The sequence below is a fragment of the Adiantum capillus-veneris genome, chromosome 14 (assembly GCF_014529385.1).
Source record: "Adiantum capillus-veneris isolate H3 chromosome 14, ASM1452938v2, whole genome shotgun sequence".
Taxonomy (NCBI): domain Eukaryota; kingdom Viridiplantae; phylum Streptophyta; class Polypodiopsida; order Polypodiales; family Pteridaceae; genus Adiantum; species Adiantum capillus-veneris.
In genome coordinates, this window is record NC_140944.1 from 134,177,278 (window position 1) to 134,198,601 (window position 21,324).

The window sequence follows — 21,324 nt, forward strand, 5'->3', positions numbered from 1 at the left end:
CTTTTGCAAAAAGGTGGATAATCTACGTGGTGCTTGAGGGATGCCTTCCAACATTTTCCTCCTAAAAAAAGGAGGGGTGATTCTGTTGAGTTCTAGCCCTCCATAACTTCCACATACCATCTTTGATTTGAGCAAAGACTATAGATCCATAATCTACACATGGAGATCTTTCCATAGATACGTTACATGATACAGTCTTCCCCACAACGTTTCAACTTTGATCATGGAGGGAAAACTTGACTTCAAATGTAGCAACCATTTTTGCCGCTTGAATCCAAAACTATTGGTTTAATTGCATAGGCAATAATGATAGTTCGATTGCTTAACCCACTACATAAAGCAATCCTCTACTACATCATCCTCTTGCTAATATGGTATCTTTGTTGCTTCGATCTTTTGAAAGATCTCCTAAAACTTGAAGAACTTGAATCTAATCTGTAAGGCTTGAATGTGAAGATGGAAAAGAGGGTGTTTTTGGTTTCCTTCTTTGTTTGCGGTTTGTTCTCTTGCTCTTTTCTTACAAAGAGGAGAATCTAGCAGTGTTGCTTTTGTCTATATTATAATGCATCCATATTTCCATCTTTTGTGGCTCTTAGTAGAGTTCTTTAGCATAAAGGAGATGGAGATATTCCCCTCTTGTGTGGCTTACTACAATTCTTGGAAGAAGATTTTTCTCTTTTATTGCAGAGAATGCACATAATCATTGCTTGGAGATTTCTTTTTTGCATGAATTGGCAAGAGAAGGTAGCGAGCTTGTAAAAGTGATTACACAATTGGTTCAAATTTTGGTGACTATTCAGTGCCTCGTGCAATAATAAAAATGTCATCATGCACAAAGTCATTGCTTGGAGATTTCCTTCCCACATGGACTAGCAAGAGGAGGATTGTGACACAAATTGGTTGAAGGTTTGGAGTCTCTTGTGTCTCATGCAATCATAAAAACTTTATCATGCACAAAGCCAACTTGTAAATTGTTCTCCTCCTATGTAGACATAAGACTTTTAATGACCTAGTAGCTATAAAAGATAGATTTGGGTCGTTATCATCTCGAAAAACCTTCAAGCAAGAAATTGGGTTTCTTACACTCCTTGTGTAGAAGCTTCATCATGTACATTCAATTTTTGCAATTCTTTTTGTTGTCCTCATTGATATAGACATAACTACTTAAGTTTTCAATGCCTATTCTCTTATGGAAGGTAGAGTGAACTTATCTTTTCTCACAATGGTTTATTTTGTGTTAATTTTAATTACAACAAGTTTGATGTAAATATGTTAGAAACTCTGTAATGTGAACTAAAAATATTGAAAAGGATCAAGTTAAACTACCAAGCAAAAAGTAAAAGGATTCAAACATCAATAACAAACTTTTTGGCTTCACCGTTGCCTCAAAAATTGTCGAGGTTTTCATAGAAAAAGTGTTAGCATAGGAATCAAGACTTGAGAATTCTACCACGCAATGTTAGTATTGGAGCATCAAATCATATCCACTATGCATAAACACTCTTGCCACTTATAGCATTTTCCTTATCTTCATGGTTTTGTGTGCCTTGACTGAAGTTGGAGAATTGAGACTACCTAAGTAGTGCTAGTTATGTTGGATAAAATGAGAAAAAGAGTCAAAGTCACATTCTATATTAAACTCTGGCAAAGATGGCGAAGTACACTCACCTCATGGACAAAAAGTAAGTGTAAAGAGATCTCTACAACAAAGGCTCTCTCTAAACTTGTCCCAACCCTTATGACATAAACGTGTGTCAAAAGTGCTACCTATACTCTTTAGAGAACCTATCACAAGGCCTTCTTGCAATGCATATATTTCTTATTGCACTTATTTTCACTATGCATAATAGATTGAACATTAGACAGATGCATTAGGCACGCTTTTATTATTCAATGCCTGCACATGCACTTGAAAATCAGCACCTCAGTTTACACAAAAATAAAACGATGGAGGAGATTTTTGCCCTTAAATTTTATTCCCTTCATCTCACCTTCTACCTTCTCAAATAGAGAATCATCATCTACCCACATGATAGAATACTTTCATGGAATAATCCTATAAGAATAGGAGGTTACATACCTTCTTGACCCCACTTGTCCTTATTATGGAGCATGGGCTCAAGCTCCATCACAACATTTGTTTCACTGACAGCATGCTCTCTCTCTCTCTCTCTCTCTCTCTCTCTCTCTCTCATATATTGTTATCATATATGTGATAGTAATGTGTGTGAAAACACTTAGGACTGCCGGGGTACTTTTTCCCTCACTAAGAGGTTTTTTCTCTCGTGCATTGTATATACACCCATCACTCTAGGGATAACTTATATTTCTATCTGCACACTAAGCAATACACTCTCTGTTGTATGTCCTAAGATTCTTCATCGTCTCCAAACTCTGTGTGCGTCCCTGCAATCCTAATTCCAACTATTGGTATCAGAGCACGTCACATCCTCTTGGTATTGTCCTAGCAACCCTCCGCTCACGTTCTCAGAGTTCAACGAGCTTTGGTGAGCATCAACAGGTTGACTAATACTTTGGGAAAGCTTGTTGAGCTTTCTTTCTCATTCTAACTCATTTTGGCCTCTTTTTAGACTACATGCAAGATTGCGCACGCAATTTCGTTCTTTTGTGCATAATTTTTGTCGATGTAATTTTTGCAAAACATGTCCCTTGTAGTCCTTCTCAAGTTTTTCTATATAGCACATATTAATATTACTTCATTTTTCCTCTTTCGGGGCAGTTTTTATATACGCAACAACATAGATGTTTTCAAGATGTTTGCTGCTAAGAACAAATTGGATGGGGATAAATATGCAATGTGGGCTTCCACGATGACACGTGTTCTTGTGTCAAAGGGCATTTAGAATGTTTTGTAGGACAATGAGGTGTGCGGCCTTTTCGATGTGTGTGGCCTTTTGTGGAGACTTGCTCTATTGAGGATGTTACAAGTTCTAGCAAATCCATTGCTGCTAGAGTTGTTTTGCCTATAGTTGAGCAATCTCGTTGGAATGCATGAGATGCACAAGCTCATGTAGTGATTGCATTATCTGAGAAGCGCACTAGTACTCCTCACATTCACTCAGCAAACTCATCAAAACAGGCTCGAGATACTCTTGCCTGTCTTTATGCAAGTTGCACAATGAAGTTGGAGATTGTGATGTTGGTGTAGATGAAGAATGGGATTTTAGTGCAGAGTGTGTTTACGATCCTTCTATCCATGATTCATATATGTGAGTTGTTGCATAGTCACGTGTTTAGTACTTTGATAGTGGCACTACAAAGCACATTACTTTGCATCATGATTGGTTTACCTCTCTCAAGGCTATCCCTAATAGGAATACAACCATTTGTGCCAACAATGTCTCTTCTCTGGTCAAGGACGTTGGAAAGATTATGCTAATTGCTGCAAATGGCAGTTCTTTTGCACTTGTTGATGCACTTTATTTATTAAAGAATTAAAAAATCATTTTGTCTATATTTGCACTTGCAAGACTTTGCCTTGTCGTCAAATTTCTAAGTGAAAGATGTATGATTCATGATCTTAATTGTACTGATAAAATTGTATGATTCATGATCTTAATTGTACTGATAAAATTGTTGCATATGGAATTTTGTGCCATGCATTGTCTTATCTCGCTTTGTGTGACAGGTGTAGCAGAATTTTGCAAATGCTGTTGTGGATTTCAAAGGCTGTTTCACATGCAAAACTTTGGCATGCACGTTTCGTGCATTTGAATTTTTCTAATTTGTTGTGTTTGTGAAAATATGATATGGTTGCTGCTTTGCCACACCTTGAAGCACCTTCTAAGCATAATTGTGAATGACGTATTTTGGGTAAGATACAACGTTTAAAGTTTCCAAAGGATAGTTAAGGGTTACATGCAAGTTACAACTTGTGCATAGTGATGTTTGTGGGCCTATGAAAACTCCATCCTTGGATAATTACTTGTACTTTGTGACTTCATTGATGATTAATCCAAGAATACATGGGTATATCGGCTTAAGCTAAGTTCGAAGTGTTCATGTCCTTCGAGCAATTTCTAATGACTGAAAATATCTCAAAATGTATTTTGGGTACCCTCCATTCAGATCAGGGGAGGAGGGGGGGTATATATCTCATTTAATGCATTTGTGCATAAACGTGGGGTAAAAGACCAATGTGCAGTACCGTATACACCTCAGTAAAATTGTGTTACTAAAAGGAAAAAAAGATTGTTCACGGAGATAGCATGATGTATGGTAAAGAGTCAAGTTTTACCACATTTTTTTTGCCTTGTGGTTGTCATGTGTGCTACCTATGTATATAAAAGATGTTCTACTAAAGCTTTGCAATGTAAGATTTCTTATGAAGCATGGCATGATAAGAAGCCATCTATTGATTAAATGCATGTTTTTGGTTGTTTACCTTATGCTTTGGTACCCCAAAAGAGCACATAACATTGGATGATAAGATTGTCAAATGTATCTTTGTTGATTATAGTCCCAAAGGTAAAGGCTACAAGGTATACCATTGGCAACAAAAACGTATCTTGGTTTCATGAGATGATGTATTTGTGAAAGATTTTTGTTTAGTCTTTTTGTCATGTACAAAAGACAATAATGTAAGTTCATATTCATAGGACATTTATGACACTTTATTAACCCTTTTTTAAGGTGGAAACCTAAATGTAAGTTCAAATGAGGCGCATGTACAACTTATGGGGTTTTTTGAAAATATTATGGATCAACCTAATACACATGTACAAGATGTACTTGATGTGGAAAGGGCTGAGAACGAAGAGGCTAAGGGTATGCCAAAATGGTTAATGCATACTTTGCATGAGAATAAATTGGATGTCGTACTTGTTCAGAATTCTCTCCATACATCATATGCATGTGATTGTTATGCTTTCGTTGTCTTTAGTTTATGTGATGAAAAGGAATCTCTTTCTTTTGATGAAGCACATAAATAAAAAAATTGGATGGCTGCAATGCAATTAGAATACGATGCACTTATAAAAATGAAACATGGACTTTATGTGATTTTTCGCATGGCAAAAATGCCTTTGATACAAAGTAGGCTTACAAGTTAAAATGTAAGCTAAATGGTGAGATTCATTGCTACAAGGCTATACTTGTTGCAAAAGGTTATGCACAACAAAGAGACTATGAAGAGACTTCACTCCCACTTGTCGCATGACTATGAAGAGACTTCGCTCCCACTTGTCGTATGACTACTTTTCGTTTTCTATGTGCATTGGCAGCTCACTTTTGTTGGAATGTACATCAATCAGACAATGTTACTGCTTTCTTGAAAGAATGGTGATATATTTGAAGAATATGTAATGTAGCTTAGCAGTTTTGTCAAGAAAGGACAAGTAAAATATGCAAATGCAAGAAAGCTTTATATGGGTTGAAGCAACCCTCTCCTGCTTGGTATGAGAAAGATGACACTCATTTGGTTAAACAAAGCTTTCATTAGTCCACTTGAAAGCACTTTGTATGTCAAATGTGAGGGTGATGCATATCTCATCGTTGTTTTGTATGTGGATGATTTGTTGAGTATAGGTCCAAATGAGACATATATTATTGAATTCAATGCTAAATTGATTACTACTTTTAGGATGAAAGACTTGGGCTTTTGCATCATTACTTGGGCACACACTTTAAGAAATGTGATGGACAAATTGCTTCGTGTCAAGGAAGATAGATAAAGATATTATTATGTAAGTATAAACTTGAGGATTGCAAACTTACTACTACTCCAATGAAAATAGGTTTGAAATTGAGTCTTCATGACGTTGGAGATTTTATGGATGTCACTCTTTATCAAACTACTATTGGATGCCTTATTTATGTATGCAATACGTGGCCAAATATTCAGTTTACAATCTCATAAGTCAACAGATTTATACATAGCACATGGTCTAAGCTTTGGCAGGTTGTTAAAAGGATCTTTGCTACTTGAGTAGCACTTTACATCTTGGATTGTGTTATCCCAAGGATGGATTGTTGCCGCAAGATTTGCATGCTTTTTCAGAGTTATATGGGGCTGGTTGTTACAAATACAAGTGTCCATAATTGTTTTTTTTCATGCTTGACAGTTCATGCATATCATGGTTGAAAAAGAAGCAACTTACTCTCGCCAATTTCAATTGTGAGGTTGAGAACAAGGCAGTCTTCACAACTATGGTTAAGCATGAATGATCAAAAGTCTAATGACTGATTTGGGTGTTGGACAAGACACTACCAACATCATCTACGATGACAATTAGAATGCATTGGCACTTGCGAGGAACCCAATTTTTCATGCTTGCACGAAGCACATTAACTATGTTAGAGAGATTCTGATTAGCTCGACTTGTGTGTCGACACATGACAACTTTGCAGATCTGGCTTCCTTCCCTTTGTGGATTGCCATACATTAGCTTTCTCTCTTCTTCTTGGGTGTGTGTGTGTGCGCACGCGTGCGCCAATAAGAAAAGGAAAATGGTTTAACCTTTCCATCACCCAATTGTGGTAGATTGGTTATGCCAATTTCCCTCTTGAATAATAGTTCTTAGAGTTCAACTCTCCTCGTCGGATAGATCTTTAAGGTCTCTTGGGATAGTTTCCTACGACGTTAAAACTCTCTTCTTCTCGCGCGCGCGCGTGTGTGTGTGCGCGCGCACGTGCGCTAATAAGAAGAGGAAATTGGTATAACCTTTCTATCACCCGAGTGTGGTAGATTGGTTATGCCCTTTCCCTCTTGAATAACAGGTCTTGAGTTCAACTCTCCTCGTCGGATAGATCTTTAAGGTCTGTTGGGATAGTTTTCTGCGACGTTAAAACTCTCTTCTTCTTCTTCTTCTTCTCTCTCTCTCTCTCTCTCTCTCTCTCTCTCTCTCTCTCTCTCTCTCTCTCTCTACATTAGTGGATTTATATCTCCTCTACACTGTGGATTTTAAAAGTCACTTTGGGTATCTACAAAAAGGGCTCTCATAAACAAAGAGGCCATGCCCTCAAATTATGTTGCCTCATCAATGGCGTGATGTTACCTACTTTGTAGGATGGCGTGAAGATTTATGTTGCAATATGCGAGTAATGTGGTACATTCTTGAGATCGCGAGGTGGTGATACAAAAAGTATATTTATTTTCTTACACTAGCCTACCCACAATTGAGATCCAATGTGTACTTTCACATCTCACCTAGAGTTAGTTTTTATTTAGTATCTGGCCAAACAATACAACTCGGCTCTAATGTGTACTTTCACATCTCCTAAATTTCACCTAGAGTTAGTTTTAATTAGTGTCTAGCAAAACAATACAAGTCTGAAACCTAGGTAAAAGATGTGTGAGCGATTATTGCCTTATCTTCTATCAAGAGTTCTCTACTACTTTCCTGCACTCAAACTTAAGCTTTCATGGCTTGTATGCCTAGGATGTAAGCTATGGTTTCTACTATGTCAAATCTCTTTTGCATTCCCTCATTTGCTACATGTATAGGTTTCTGGGACTTTGGCATGCTTTTGTGTGTGTGTGTGTGTGTGTGTGTGTGTATTTTGGGAGAGAGAGAGAGAGAGAGAGAGAGAGAGAGAGAAGGTAATGTTCAGAATCAAATTTGGGCCTTTTAGTTCTAGAGAGAAAATGTCCTGTAACCAATGATGGGAGCACTACCATAAAAGATGTTCAAATTTCACCCATTTCTACTTTTTATATATATATATATTTTTGAAGGACTCAAATAGTGCCAAAAGTTGTGAAATTGAGATCGATCGTCTATTTGCTATTTGCGGGAAAAATATTAAGTTTACCTTCACTTTTTTTATTAGAGAGTTTTCTGAGCTCTCCCATTCTTTTACACTATTCAAGGCCATTTTGCTCTTGTTCAACTACATTGCTCTCCTATCCTGCTTCCATACTGCGCACTCATTAAGCCATTTGAAAAGGCAAAAATGTTGGCTATCTACCTCCATCACTAGTGGCAGCTGGATCTGTTGAAAACAAGGAGGAGAGAGCCAAATGTAATTGATCATTGGTTACAAAGGACTCATTTAGAACTTTCGCTTATCACAAACAAGAAAGACAATAAAGAAGGTGATTATACAACATGGATATATTCACTATGAGCTTCAACTGTTATGCTCATATTAGACTTGTTGGAACCTTCTAATACCAAATTAAGATATAATTGTGAGCCCAAAAGAAATAAAACCGTTTCAAACAAAGCATGGCACAATTGAGACAAGCAAGCTATCGATAGAAAAAACGATATGTAAGTAGATAATTCAAAATTTGAGAAATAATTAGGATTAAAAAAAAAATCACGTTCAAAAGCAACATGTAATGGCATCGACAAGTTTCGTGCTTAGTGGCCCCCCCTCTCAAGAAGAGCTACATCAAAATATGGTCCTAGGAGCTGCATAGCTCCAACATTGGCTTGGTGGTTAGACAATGCTTGCTCCTCATTGAATGTAGCACGTCTCTCTCTCTCTCTCTCTCTCTCTCTCTCTCTCTCTCTCTCTCTCTCTCTCTCTCTCTGCACATACACACACACAAATAAATCCTCAACAACTTTGTGAAGATAGAACTCCTCCCCCCCCCTCCCCCCCCCCCCCCCCCCCCCCAAAGTCAAGACACAAAGACCATACCTGCACTTCCTTCTTGAGTCCAGATCATTTCCCATTGAGGTCATGGTATGGAGCGACTTGTGGAGTACATGGGTAAGATGTGGCAAAACCCTTCACATCAACTTCCAAGAATCGCTTGCGAAGCAAGTAAAAAAGTCCAAATGACGCACAAATCTTAAGTTCAAGATGGATGCAAGACATCGACAAGTGGTTTTCAAGACACTTGCTTCATGATGGTGCTCAACTTCATCACATCAAAGCTTGCTTTCTCCACATTGTGAGGCATGAGCTCTCCCAACACACATTCCTCTCACAAACACGATGTGGACTCTCTATTGCAACGCTCATTTCCACAATCCTTGAACATTAGGAGTCACTTATCAACTGCACACACCCCACATGATATGTTTCTTTTGGTCCCATAGGTATACTTGATTTTCAATAATGACTCTCTCTCTCTCTCTCTCTCTCTCTCTCTCTCTCTCTCGGAAGTACAAGCCCTTGGAAGTCTCACATGTTCTCTAGGTGGGAATTTGGGTGGCTAGGGTACACGTGTGAGTAATGGGACGGGTCCCAGTGGAAGGACCTGTCACTCCCAAATCTAATTATGCGTGAGCGTCACTTCTTGGGCAACTCAACGTGGGCCGCTGGATGGTTAGCTCAGCTGGGAATGAGTTGAGGCGCTCCGATTCGAGCTCGATTCGTGCAGGCATCAAAGTAGTAGAAATGGGCCTAGGCGGTTGCGCAACTCACCCTCCTTTTTTTACACGTGACTGCAATGATTGCATCGGATCCCCCTCTGTGAAGTGCTGATTGCGTCGACGCTTATGCCGCAGGTAGGCCCTTGCCCAAGCCAATGGCGCCCCTCCTTGCTTGAAATGGAGCAGCGCAGACAAAATCCGCCCGATGTCATGTTAAAGGTGCTTAATATGGCCCCTTTACCCTAGCCAAGCTTGGACCTGTCGGGCACCCCTTCCCCTCTTCAGAAGACTACGAAAACAGCATTGAAAACATTCAAACAAAACTAATAATAAAACCTCAAAACTAATCTGGATACCTGCGACTTAAAAAGGGGCGATGCCACATGAACAAAATAGTGTGAGGACACCAGGACTAATATGAAAAAATTGCCTGCATTGTAAAGAAAAAGGTTGAAACCTCAAAAGACAATCCGTCACTTCTGCTTAAATCTTTGATTGCTAATTGATGTCTACGAGGCTAGTACTGTACAGAAACCCTTACTAACATTGACATCTTGAGGTAACCTATCAACAGAGAAGTAAGACATTCAGATACTTGGCAAGACTTTAGGTTTATCACTTTCAAAACATGATTTCAATACATTCAAAAATCGGGCGTACGCGGGGGCTTTGGGGGGAGCAAAGATGCCAAGAACCTTCATACCTTCATAGTAAAACCTTCAACCAAATGGTTGATCAACAATGCCTATCCATTTAACCTACAAACCTGGAGCAAACTATTGAATGCTACGGCTACGGGCCTGTATAAAGCTCAGTATGTTGCAGATGGCAACCCTCATTCCTTATAAAGTTAGATCTGCTCACCATTCCTACTCTCTGCAGCCATAATCTCAGCATCGACCGTTGCTAATAAGGACTTACTCACCTCTTTTGAGACAGAAATCATGTCTAAAAGAACACTAGTGTCCAGCCCTGCCCCTCCGCGTTTTGTGATCCCACAAACATGACCTAAGCTATTGACCGCAATCGAGACAGCAGAACTCATTTGTGATTCTTCTTCTTCAGTGGCATCAATGATATACGTCCTTCCAACCTTGTTCCACACAAACGCTTAGATATGTTAGATCACTTTCTAGTAAAATCCGGAAGAAAACACTACTCTTAAATTAACATAGATGTACCTTAGTTAGAGTGATGATTACAGGAACACGAGATGTATCGAATTGAGAGAAGTCATCTGGATTATCACTTATTTCAAAATTAGCTTCTTGTTCGGCTGCAGCTGCACTGGTCACTTCTACTTTGGGAATTCCTGTATTGCTCAGAGCAGCCTACTAATGAAGGCCCACAAAAAATCAACCAACAAGGAACAAGTAACTACAAAACATTTTTTACAATTAGTTAGAAGAAATGGCTTTAAAGAGAGCAAACTAAATCGAGTGCAAGGTCAACTTGAGACGTTGGGCACTCTTCCTTACTAATGACAACTTGTACTGTTAGCAAGTAATCGACCTTTAGAGAGAGGGAGAGAGAGGAGAGAGTAGATGTCTCTAATAGGAGAGAGAACATAATGTTGGGCTCTCTTTGCATATTAATGGCAACCTGTACTTTTAGCAAGGAATCAACCTTTAGAGAGAGGGAGAGAGAAAGAGAGGGGAGGCAACATTAACATCTCTAAAGGCCAATGTGGTGCAACCTACAAGACCAAGCACAGATATTGTCTCATATAAGAAACAAGAAAACAAGCCTGAGTCTAAGGGTTCAGAACTGCCTATCTAAGTACATCCATGGTCCAAATATACAGGTTATCACAGAAAAGCTCTCTCTCAATGGGGTATCTCTCTCCTAAAAATATCTCACATGATTGTGATGCCTCAGTCTCTTCCTCCTGTGGCGCTCAATAATTGCTATGATCTGTTTATGTTGCACGCGTCTTGGTCTCTTCCTGGGGTGCATGGTTGTTTCACCCAGCTGAGAACCACTGCTCTATCCAGTATGACACCTCCAAAATCTGAAAACCCTCAATGATATATCCATGCTATGATGGGACGCTCATGTGGTGTAATGGTGTAAGCAACTATATTCGTACTCCAGTGTGTGATAATGACTTGGTCACATGAAAACCCGTTTCTTCCCCTCAAAAAGAAACAGAACCCAAAACACCTGACCGTTTCCAAAAAGGATGAAATACGGTTACAATACAACTATTTAGGGTTAACTTTGAGTCTACGTTTTAGAATGTCATAATCTTGGGTTGTTTTCAGAAAAAGCAATGTGTTTTCTTTCCTCTCCGCATGTGAGAACGACGGCATCACTCAAGTCACTCTCTCTCTCTCTCTTTGAGGCGAACAGAGAGACAGACTCAGCGGCAAGTTACGGACTATTTCAGGCCAGCCATTACCACTAGACAGCTAGACAAACAGGTTCTGCAGTAGAGTTCGGATCCCAGCTCCACTAGAGGCACAATGATTGACCGTGCGATGGACCTAGAGAGCATAGTTACCCGGAACGGGAACGGGAGGGTCCGGAACGGGACGGGAACGGGGAGGAGGAGGGGGGGGCGAAATGGGAACGGGGCCGGAACGGTCCACCTAAAGTAAGGCTTGAATTACCTCCATTCAGCTTAGTCCCAGATAAACTCCTAAACAACCCCAAAACTGCCCCCTAACCTGCCCTCAAACTGCACCAAATATGTTCCCTGAACAGTTCCAAATCTGCCCCCAAAAGCCCACTTTTTTTCCCCCAAATGCCTAATTTTGCCCATTTCGCCCCGCGTTTCGCCGTTCCGCCTCATGTTCCGCCTTGTTCCCCCCATTCCGGAACACCCCGTTCCCATCTCCGTTTCGGGAGCGGGACTTGTCCGGAATGCCGTTTTCGGAACATTTGGGCTGGGTTCCCCCGTTCCCTGTTACTGCTAGAGAGATCCAGGCGTCCACGATTACAGAGGAGGGCATCCCAGCATGGACGCAGATCACAGAGGAGGATTCAGATTATTTTGGTGCGCCACACACGATACCTAGTCAGGTTTTTGACCATGGAGGACATTGAGCAGATCTGACACCGACCAATGCTGGATTTACTCTGAGCTGGAGGATTATCCCTCCTTAGTAGCTTACGTTTCTTGCATCCCTCATTATTTTGTACCTTTGTATTGACTAGAGAGTCTCTAGTCTTTCCTCCACTTTCACTTTCACTACAACATTTTGTTTAGGATGTTAGGCTTTCTTTCAGCACACAGACTTTGTATTAGATTCACCAATTTGTAACTTGTCGGTCTCATAGGTCATTTTGGCCTTTTGTAGACATTAATATATCAATTCATTTCATCTCTCTCTCTCTCTCTCTCTCTCTCTCTCTCTCTCTCTCTCTCTCTCTCTCTCTCTCTCTCTCTCTCGGGTGTGTGTGTGTGGGTGTGTGTGCGCTAATAAAAAAGAGGAAAATGGTATAACCTTTCTATCACCCAAGTGTGATAGATTGGTTATGCCATTTCCCTCTTGAATAACATGTCTTGAGTTCAACTCTCCTCGTCGGATAGATCTTTAAGGTCTCTTGGGATAGTTTCCTACGACGCCCGGTCAGACTACTGACCATAGAGGAGATTGATGAGATCCGCCAGCAACCGATGCTGGATCTCTTGTGATCTAGCTATCCCAGCTAGCTGCTTAGTTCACACCTAGCAGTTTAGGATTCCATAGTATTTTATTTTGTCATTTTGTCATCTTGTTACTCTGACTTTGTATCAGATCCACCACATTGTAAATTTCTGGTTTCATAGGTCACTTTGGCCTTTTGAAGACGTTAATATAACATTTCATTTCATTTCATCTCTCTCTCTCTCTCTCTCTCTCTCTCTCTCTCTCTCTCTCTCTCTCTCTCTCTCTCTCTCTCTCTCTCTCTCTCTCTCTCTGGTGTGTGTGTGTGGGTGTGTGCGCTAATAAAAAGGAGGAAAATGGTATAACCTTTCTATCACCCAAGTGTGATAGATTGGTTATGCCATTTCCCTCTTGAATAACAGGTATTGAGTTCAACTCTCCTCGTCGGATAGATCTTTAAGGTCTCTTGAAATAGTTTCCTAGGACATTAAAATACTCTTCTTCTCGGGGGGGGGGGGGGGCTAATAAAGAAGAGAAAAATAGTATAACCTTTCTATCACCCAAGTGTGGTAGATTGGTTATGCCATTTCCCTCTTGAATAACAGGTCTTGAGTTCAACTCTCCTCGTCAGATAGATCTTTAAGGTCTCTTGGGATAGTTTCCTACGACGTTAAAATACTCCTCTTCTTCTTCTTTCTTCTCTCTCTCTCTCTCTCTCTCTCTCTCTCTCTCTCTCTCTCTCTCTCTCTCTCTCTCTCTCTCTCTCTCATGGAGAAGCCTCTGGTCTCTATGATCTCGCGGCTCATTAGAGCCAAGGTTTCAATACCACGTGCTATTGTCCGAGCAGAGCTAGCTGCCCCCCCCACTAGTGGTTGAGGCGCTCACCAGATCTGTCTCCTTCATACACCGCATGTGGAAACTTCCCAGAGACAGATATACCCGCCTTGCACTTGAGTCCTCTCGACAGTTAGCCATGCAGGGAGATACAACATGCTGGGGAGATGACATAATGGTTTCAGGCGCATGGGTTCAGCATAGACAGATTGCCTCCCTTCCAGTACTCACTGGATGCACCCTCTCTGACTCTACACAGTCCAAGATCACCAGGCTCATCTGCCAGGACTTGACTCAGCTAGACACCAGGAGGACATGGATACAGCCAGCATAGGAGCTGGGCACGAAGATGGCTTTCTACAGAGAGCATCTCCTCCAGCTTACGGTTGATGGTTTTGTAACGAGGCCCAGATACACGGACACCCACTTGTCTCATGGGATACGATGTGCTATCGGCGAGATACGCACATCTTCACACCAGCTGCAGATCGAGATTGGGAGATACAGCAGAGTACCAGCAGAGGCCAGGACATGCCCCCTGTGTGACATCGAGCCTGAGACAGAGTTGCACTACACATGCCATTGCCCCGTCTACTACGAGATACGAGGCCGCTTCCATTGCTTGTTCAGAGAGGGCTTTGGACCATTCTCCAGAGTCATGCTGTACGAGGATCGAAGATGCTTGGGTTTGTTTTGCTCGAGCTACGCAGACACAGAGAGAGCCTGATGAGAGGAGAGGCTAGCCAGTCTCAGAGACAGATCACAGATTTCTTTAGAGCTGCACTGGACACCCAGAGGAGTTACTACCACAGTAGAGCTCGTCGCCTCACACCAGAGGCACACTGATCGACCGAGCGACTGAGTTGGGGAGATCCAGACGCCCACGACTACGGAGGACTACACAGCATCGACGGTGGCTGCATCAGAGGATTCGGATCACTTTGGCCCGACATGCATGACGCCCGGTCAGACTACTGACCATGGAGGAGATTGATGAGATCCGCCAGCGACCAATGCTGGATCTCTTGTGATCTAGCTAACCCAGCTAGCTGCTTAGTTCACACCTAGCAGTTTAGGATTCCATAGTATTTTATTTTGTCATTTGTCATTTCATTTTTGTCATCTTGTTACTTTGACTTTGTATCAAATCCACCACATTGTAACTTTTTCATCTCATAGGTCACTTTGGCCTTTTGAAGACGTTAATATAACATTTCATTTCATTTCATCTCTCTCTCTCTCTCTCTCTCTCTCTGCATTTTCTCCTGGCTGAGCGCCAATGCTATATCCAGCATATCACCTCTGAAGTAAGTACTAATGATGTATCCATGCTATGACGGGGACGCTCGTGTGACGTATAAGAAACTATACTTGTACTCGCGAGTGTGACAATGACAGTCACATCAAAACCCATTTCTTCTCTTCAAAATAAAATAAAACTACACCTGACGCATTTTTAAAAGGGACGAAACAAGGTGACAAAACAATTTGAGGTTTTATTGAAAACTTTTGTTGCTAGAATAAACTTTCTAGCACACCTATTGTCCACATATATTTAATGCTAACACAAACATGGCATGTTACACACATGTTATTGACATGTGTGGTTCACAATTCAGCTGAGGCTATGTAGTGTGTTGGTAAAAATCAACACTAGATTGATGTACTAGCTTTAAAGCGTAGATACGGTATGTTTGGCTCGGGATACTATCGAACCATGTAAAACATTGTCAGAAACCATAACTAGAATGATCCATCAACATGCACGCTTGGGTAATTTTCCTTGGCACAAACCAACATGGGATTGATGACAAATGTACCAACTCACTTTGCACAAACCAACATTGGATTTATAGTTTTTTCCAAACGAGGCAACCATACTCCCGGACTCGTTCAAGTCCGATTAACATGTGATTGGGTTTTTCATACTTTATTGTCTTAGGGCTCGTCATATATAGGCTGTTTTTAGTGTGTCGTATTCAATGTATGGAATATGTGGGGGTTCGATCTGTCCTTCTGTGCCCGTCGAGTCCGATGTATGGAAAACTATGACTAGATTGATGTGTCTTCTATGTTTTGTGACGTATCTATTGTGAGTATCTATGTACTCTTGCAACAATGGGTACTCGTGTGAACGAGGATATCCCCAATAGACACAAGGACGTCGTGCGCGCATGGCTCTGTGTGCCACATGGACATGCTACATCAACTTCTAAAGCCAATCTAGTACATAACAGCTAAGCAATGTCTTAGAGCCTAGGGGATTTAGTACCAACAATTTGGTGAACCTGTTCACACAACCAGCATGCCCGATGTTATTGCACTTTGGTGGGCATCTGACATTACAAGCATGTAGATTTAGGTTAGAGGAACCCATCATGCCAATTCCCACGGCAATCCAAAGTTGGGAGATGAGCAACAAGTTTCACCCGGAATCTGGCCCTCTTAGTAAACTATTAGAAAATGACTTTAAATAACTTATTTTTAAATCATATCAAAATCATTGCCCGACCCAGGTTTCATAAATCACATAGGGTTTGATCTAGTAATTTAAAAACGCACAAGATCCTCTACGTAGCCTCATCAAATTTCTGGACGCTAATATCAGTAAGGAGCTCTTGAAGAGTTAATGCGGCTACACCATCCATTCGAGTCGGATCGAGTCTTGCATTGAAGTATTGCATTGGTGTACACTCCATTTACGCAATCTAAAGCAAAAACCACTTTGGTAACGGTGTGGGGGGCCTTGAGAGGGTTGGTTGGGACCCCATCGGTGCATCTTTCTCCTAGGCATTTTTTGCCTCACAATGACACACTAGAGCCCGGAGCAAGGATTGCCATGGGTGGAGGGATATCGGTGGGAGGCAATGTTCAAGGAGCACACATGGAGGGGAGGAGATAATAGATTAGAGGGGCGGAAGGAGTTGCGGTGCTATACAGATGGGAGCTATAGTCTAGTATATCAGTGGTGAGGAGGGATAAGCAAGCCACATTCTTAGGGTCACAATAGACATGGGCGAAGAGAGTGAAACCGGCATGTAGCCTTACTAAAGGTGGTAGAGTTTAGCTTTCACCCAAAACTATGTCGTCTAAATTTCCCTCCACCTTATGACACGAAGAAACTTCGCAAATAAACCTGCAACTGGAATTCACCACTTCAAAACAATCCACAACTTGGTAGTTAGAGTGCTCCCAAGTAGACAATGACACCCTATTTGCCCCAAAGATTGGCGCCGCTTTTGGTATTTCTTTATTCTTATTGAGCTGGAGAATACCTATAATCTTCTACAAGCTGTCCCACTTTTATTGGGCTGAAATTTTCCTATTCTAACCCAATTCTGGCAGCATAACAACAGTAGAAGCTATCATGAACAAGAACCCAAGTAAGTGGTGATTTTCCATGTACTTTAGAGCACTTTTATATATAAAACCTGGCAAGAATTTACAGCACGCTGAATTCTCTGTTTTTGGCCTCTAAAATGCACCAAAACACTTGTTTGATGATTCCCTAGCTTCCCTGAAGCTCCTCGGACATTTAGGCATCAAAAATGGCCAAAACCTTGAACCTGCAAAAATTTACAGCAAGCTATAATTCTCTGTTTAGTGCTCCAATTTGCGTGCCGTTCACTCCAGCGGGTAGCCCTCGAACTCCTGCGCCTATAGAATTATTGGCCCCTTGATTTAGACGAGATTTGTCACAAAAAATCTCTCTAGAACAGCCTATTGTCGCGCGTACCTGCTTTGAATCAACAATTAGCTGATTCGGTACATGTGCTAGAGGCTCTTGCCTCGGCAAATGAGCATAGAATCCCCACAACTATACCTAACAAATGAAAAGCCTTTGAGCTCACGATTATATATTCGAAAGGGGAGAGATGCACAAGAGCAGAATCATCGTGCTACATAAGACAAAGGAGAAGGCAAGTTTTCAATTAAAGCTGTGAACCTGCACCCACTACTCACACACTCACAATAAGCTTCAAATCAGCCCTCTCTCCCCAAATCGATTTGGGTGCCCCTTCTTGAGGTGTCTTTGCAGAAGCTTCTCCAGCTGACAAGTGTCCTGGTTTAATCCTAACCCCCTCCAACTTATAAAGTCTTGTCGAGGGGCCTAAAAGACTTATACCAGTCAGATTTCAGTTCCGGTTGGCCCAACCATTGTGTGCTGCCTGACCTTGACTCTTGCGGGTGGAACTCTCGACCATTGGCAGTTTCACACTGGCCATGCAATGTTTGGACATTTGTGATTTCAAAAAGAGGGTCCCAAAAATTAAATAAAAATCAAGGGAAGGAAACCAACAAATATAGTTAGTGTTACCCCCCTCTTGAAATCGCAAACGTCCTCAATTGCATGCATGCTATACATGCCACAAATGATTTAGTGTGATTAAGACCCTTTTATTGTTGCATGTATCCACAAGAAAGACTATCAAACATGAGTACAAATGACTTAATAAAATCTTCACACTTTTGTGATTTCAAAAAAAGGGTCCCAAAAATTAAATAAAAATCAAGAAAAGGAAACCAATAAATACAGCTAGTGGTTATCACAGCGTCGTAACATACCCCCTTCTTGAAATCGCACACGTCCTCAATCGCACAACGGGCATCTCTGATGCGTCATAAGATGGGTGACATAGAGCATCACGAAGGAGATTGTACCATACGTTATGTGAGAAAAGACTAGGTGATGGGGTATTCTTGATGCGTCACATGGTGGGCGACGGGGGCATTGGAAAGAGAATATTCCATAGTTAGGAGGAAATTCCGAACTGTGTTAGAATTGTGCACAAGAATGAGCAAGCACTTGAATGAAGATGGGTTCAGAGGCAACTTTGACCAAAACATATGCTTTCTGAGAAAGCGGGTTGCTTTTCGGAAAAGTGAACACTTTTCCATCAAGAGGTATATGTTAGCATTGCATCTATGCATGAGACTGCATCCAAGGACGCTTGGGTTGTGATTGTGTAAGCATTGTTTTCGGCTTATAAGGTTTTATTGAGTTTTTAACAGGTTCAGACCATTTTTAAAATAGGCCCACCGCCCACTTAATAAGTGGGCAGCCACCCTTTTAAAAAAAGCACAAAAATAAACCAGCACCCCCTCTCCCTTGCTGCATACAATCTCTCTCTTTTTCTGGCAGGAAACCAAGCAATCCCTCTCTCCCTCTCTTTGGCGTTCCTCGTCTTCCCCTATTCCTGCCAGCGAGACCACCTCTATTCCCGCCGGCTGTCAGGAGCTATAAAAGTGAACTTTCTCTCCACTCTCAATAAGAAGAAAAGCCAGCTTTAGAGAAAAGGGAAGGCGGCTGAAGACTTCAGCCGCGAAGATGACGCCACCGGTGACCCCCATGGCTGCCCCAAGTGCACAAGATGTCGTCAAGACGATGTAGGTGAGTTCCATGACCACAATGAAATAGAGAGAGACACGTTAAGATCTATACATATAGCACTGCATTTTGAGTCCCTACAGATAGAGTTTGGATGTGGCCTCTAGTAGATGTGACTTTAGCTTTCTTCCTTTCTTTTGTTATCTCTCTCATACACTGACATGTTTCTCCCAAGGATACAGACTGAACCTAACCACGTTCTACAAAAGGGTGGCCAAACTAAAGTGAACACAACACACATGGCCCAAGGAGTATCTTAAAGACTTGGCCAATGCTGACACTGAATGATCTTACTAAATTAATTTTACCTTAATAGCAATCGCTAAAACATCCAAAAGGTTTCCATCAGAGCTTAGAACAAGACCATCAATAAACAAATTCCAGCAAAGCTTTCCTTCAATAACACTCAAAGCTGAGAGATCAATAGCTGCTCCTGCAAGGGAAAAACACAGTCAAGTGGCCAAAAGGGTGTATTTTTTCATACTTTCAACACAAAGTAATAATTAAACAATTGGCCCACCCGCCCCACTCCCACCACCTAATAAGCTTCTATGCAAAGCTCTTGAAAGCTCCAACGATAATTCCTCGCCTCCTCGACCCTGAAAGAGCTGAATTAGCTGGATGCAAAATACTTATCACACAACAGAATACTTATATCATAAATCATTACAAATAAAGAACCTCAAATTGTGGAGCTGCAGTGGGAGAGCATTCAATGTTGATTTCCACCCTTCCTTGATTTGGTCTACCTGAAAGAGGCCTTCCGAGCTCTGCCTGCTCAAATACCAAAGGACCGCACATCATCATAGCTGATAAATGTTTGCCCCATTTAAAACAGCCGGACATGAATGCAACTGTGTGGTGTCCTAAATGTGATCAATAGATGATCCACTTGCCTTCACACTTGCAATTACATCTGTGGCACCAAGCCTGACTCGTGCAGATCCATTTGCCTGCCATCACAACAATGAACAGGTGATAGAAGAACAATTTAGGCGTTCATTTGATGATCTCACTGACAAAATATAAAATTCCCTTGACACAATGGTGAAGTGCCAGATCCCAACATCAATAATGGCAGGACGGTTCCAGAATTCAAATATGTTTTTCTAGTGCGAGAGTTTTAAATATATCAAATGCTTCTCCATTGTTTCCTTGAATCAAAGAGTTGACTAAATTCCAAGAGTTCTGTCAAAACAACTTATTTCCCATAAAGTACAATACTAATAGACTTTGACCGCTTGAGAGATCGCACACACCCTTCGTTATCCAAGAAAATGGTTGCTTCTTATGGTCATTGTCAAATCTTACATGAAGGCATAGACAGCCCCTGCTAGAGTTTGTCACCTCTGTGGTCGTCCTTAGGAGAGATCTGCTAGTGCCCCTATATCTCCTGGGGGCAAGTTTTAGGGGGAGGGGGCTGTTTTGTGACAGTGCTCAGCTCAGCCTCTTGTCTGTTAAAGTTATGCTTCTCATGTTGAGCTTATTTTAAGTTAGTCATTTTTATATATTTGATATAATTTAGTTATTTTATGTATTTGACATAATTTAGTTGGATTGGGTTGGGCAACTTTGTATGGGAAGTATATAAGAGTCCCTGAGGCTATCACTTTGTATCCATTTAGTCAGAGTTATTTGAAGCAATCTCAAGATTGGATCTCTCTCTCTCTCTCTCTCTCTCTCTCTCTCTCTCTCTCTCTCTCTCTCTCTCTCGGACGACACATCTACTTCGACTTGGCTCCCAGCACCGTCTCGTTATCTATAACGGGATGGTCCAGTGGCCCACCTCAGGGGGCCTGACTTGTATGCCACATGGAGTTGCACAGGGAGGGGGGAGTACAGTCGACTATATTCTGGGACCCAGGGAGGCTACACACCTTATCACATCCTTCACCATTCCACCCATACCCATCGGAGCCGACCACACATACCTCTCTTTCTCCATCACCGGAGATACCATCCCACATAGCTCCACAGCACACACTCCACACACCACCATCCATTTCACACATGAGCTAGCCTCTCTTTACTCGGCCGAGGTCGAGCATGGCCTATGCCTCCTCCACCCATCCACACCACTCTCAATTCTCACATCACATATCTCTTCCGTTCTCCACACTTCAGCTATTAGCTCTTTTCCACACACCACTCACACAGGACGCACTCCCCCCCCCGGGACTATGCCTCAGAACCGCTGGTATGATGATGAGTGCAGAGA

General features: G+C 41.6%; 1 protein-coding gene across 2 annotated transcripts in view; it reads right to left on the minus strand.

The window, feature by feature from the left end:
- Positions 1-9,882: 9,882 nt before the first annotated feature.
- The window catches only part of LOC147443177 (3'-5'-exoribonuclease family protein), a 45,849-nt gene continuing 34,407 nt past the window's right edge, over positions 9,883-21,324 (minus strand). The window contains exons 3-8 of one of the 2 annotated variants that reach the window (XM_086529088.1): positions 19,999-20,059; positions 19,788-19,876; positions 19,645-19,705; positions 19,415-19,539; positions 10,472-10,621; positions 9,883-10,383 (exon numbers count right to left, since the gene is read on the minus strand). In XM_086529088.1, the coding sequence (XP_086385214.1) occupies positions 10,141-10,383; positions 10,472-10,621; positions 19,415-19,539; positions 19,645-19,705; positions 19,788-19,876; positions 19,999-20,059 (729 nt within the window). In that variant the 3' untranslated portion in view covers positions 9,883-10,140. Of the gene's footprint in view, positions 10,384-10,471; positions 10,622-19,414; positions 19,540-19,626; positions 19,706-19,787; positions 19,877-19,998; positions 20,060-21,324 lie in introns of both variants that reach the window. The other variant, XM_086529087.1, reaches the window with a different exon arrangement.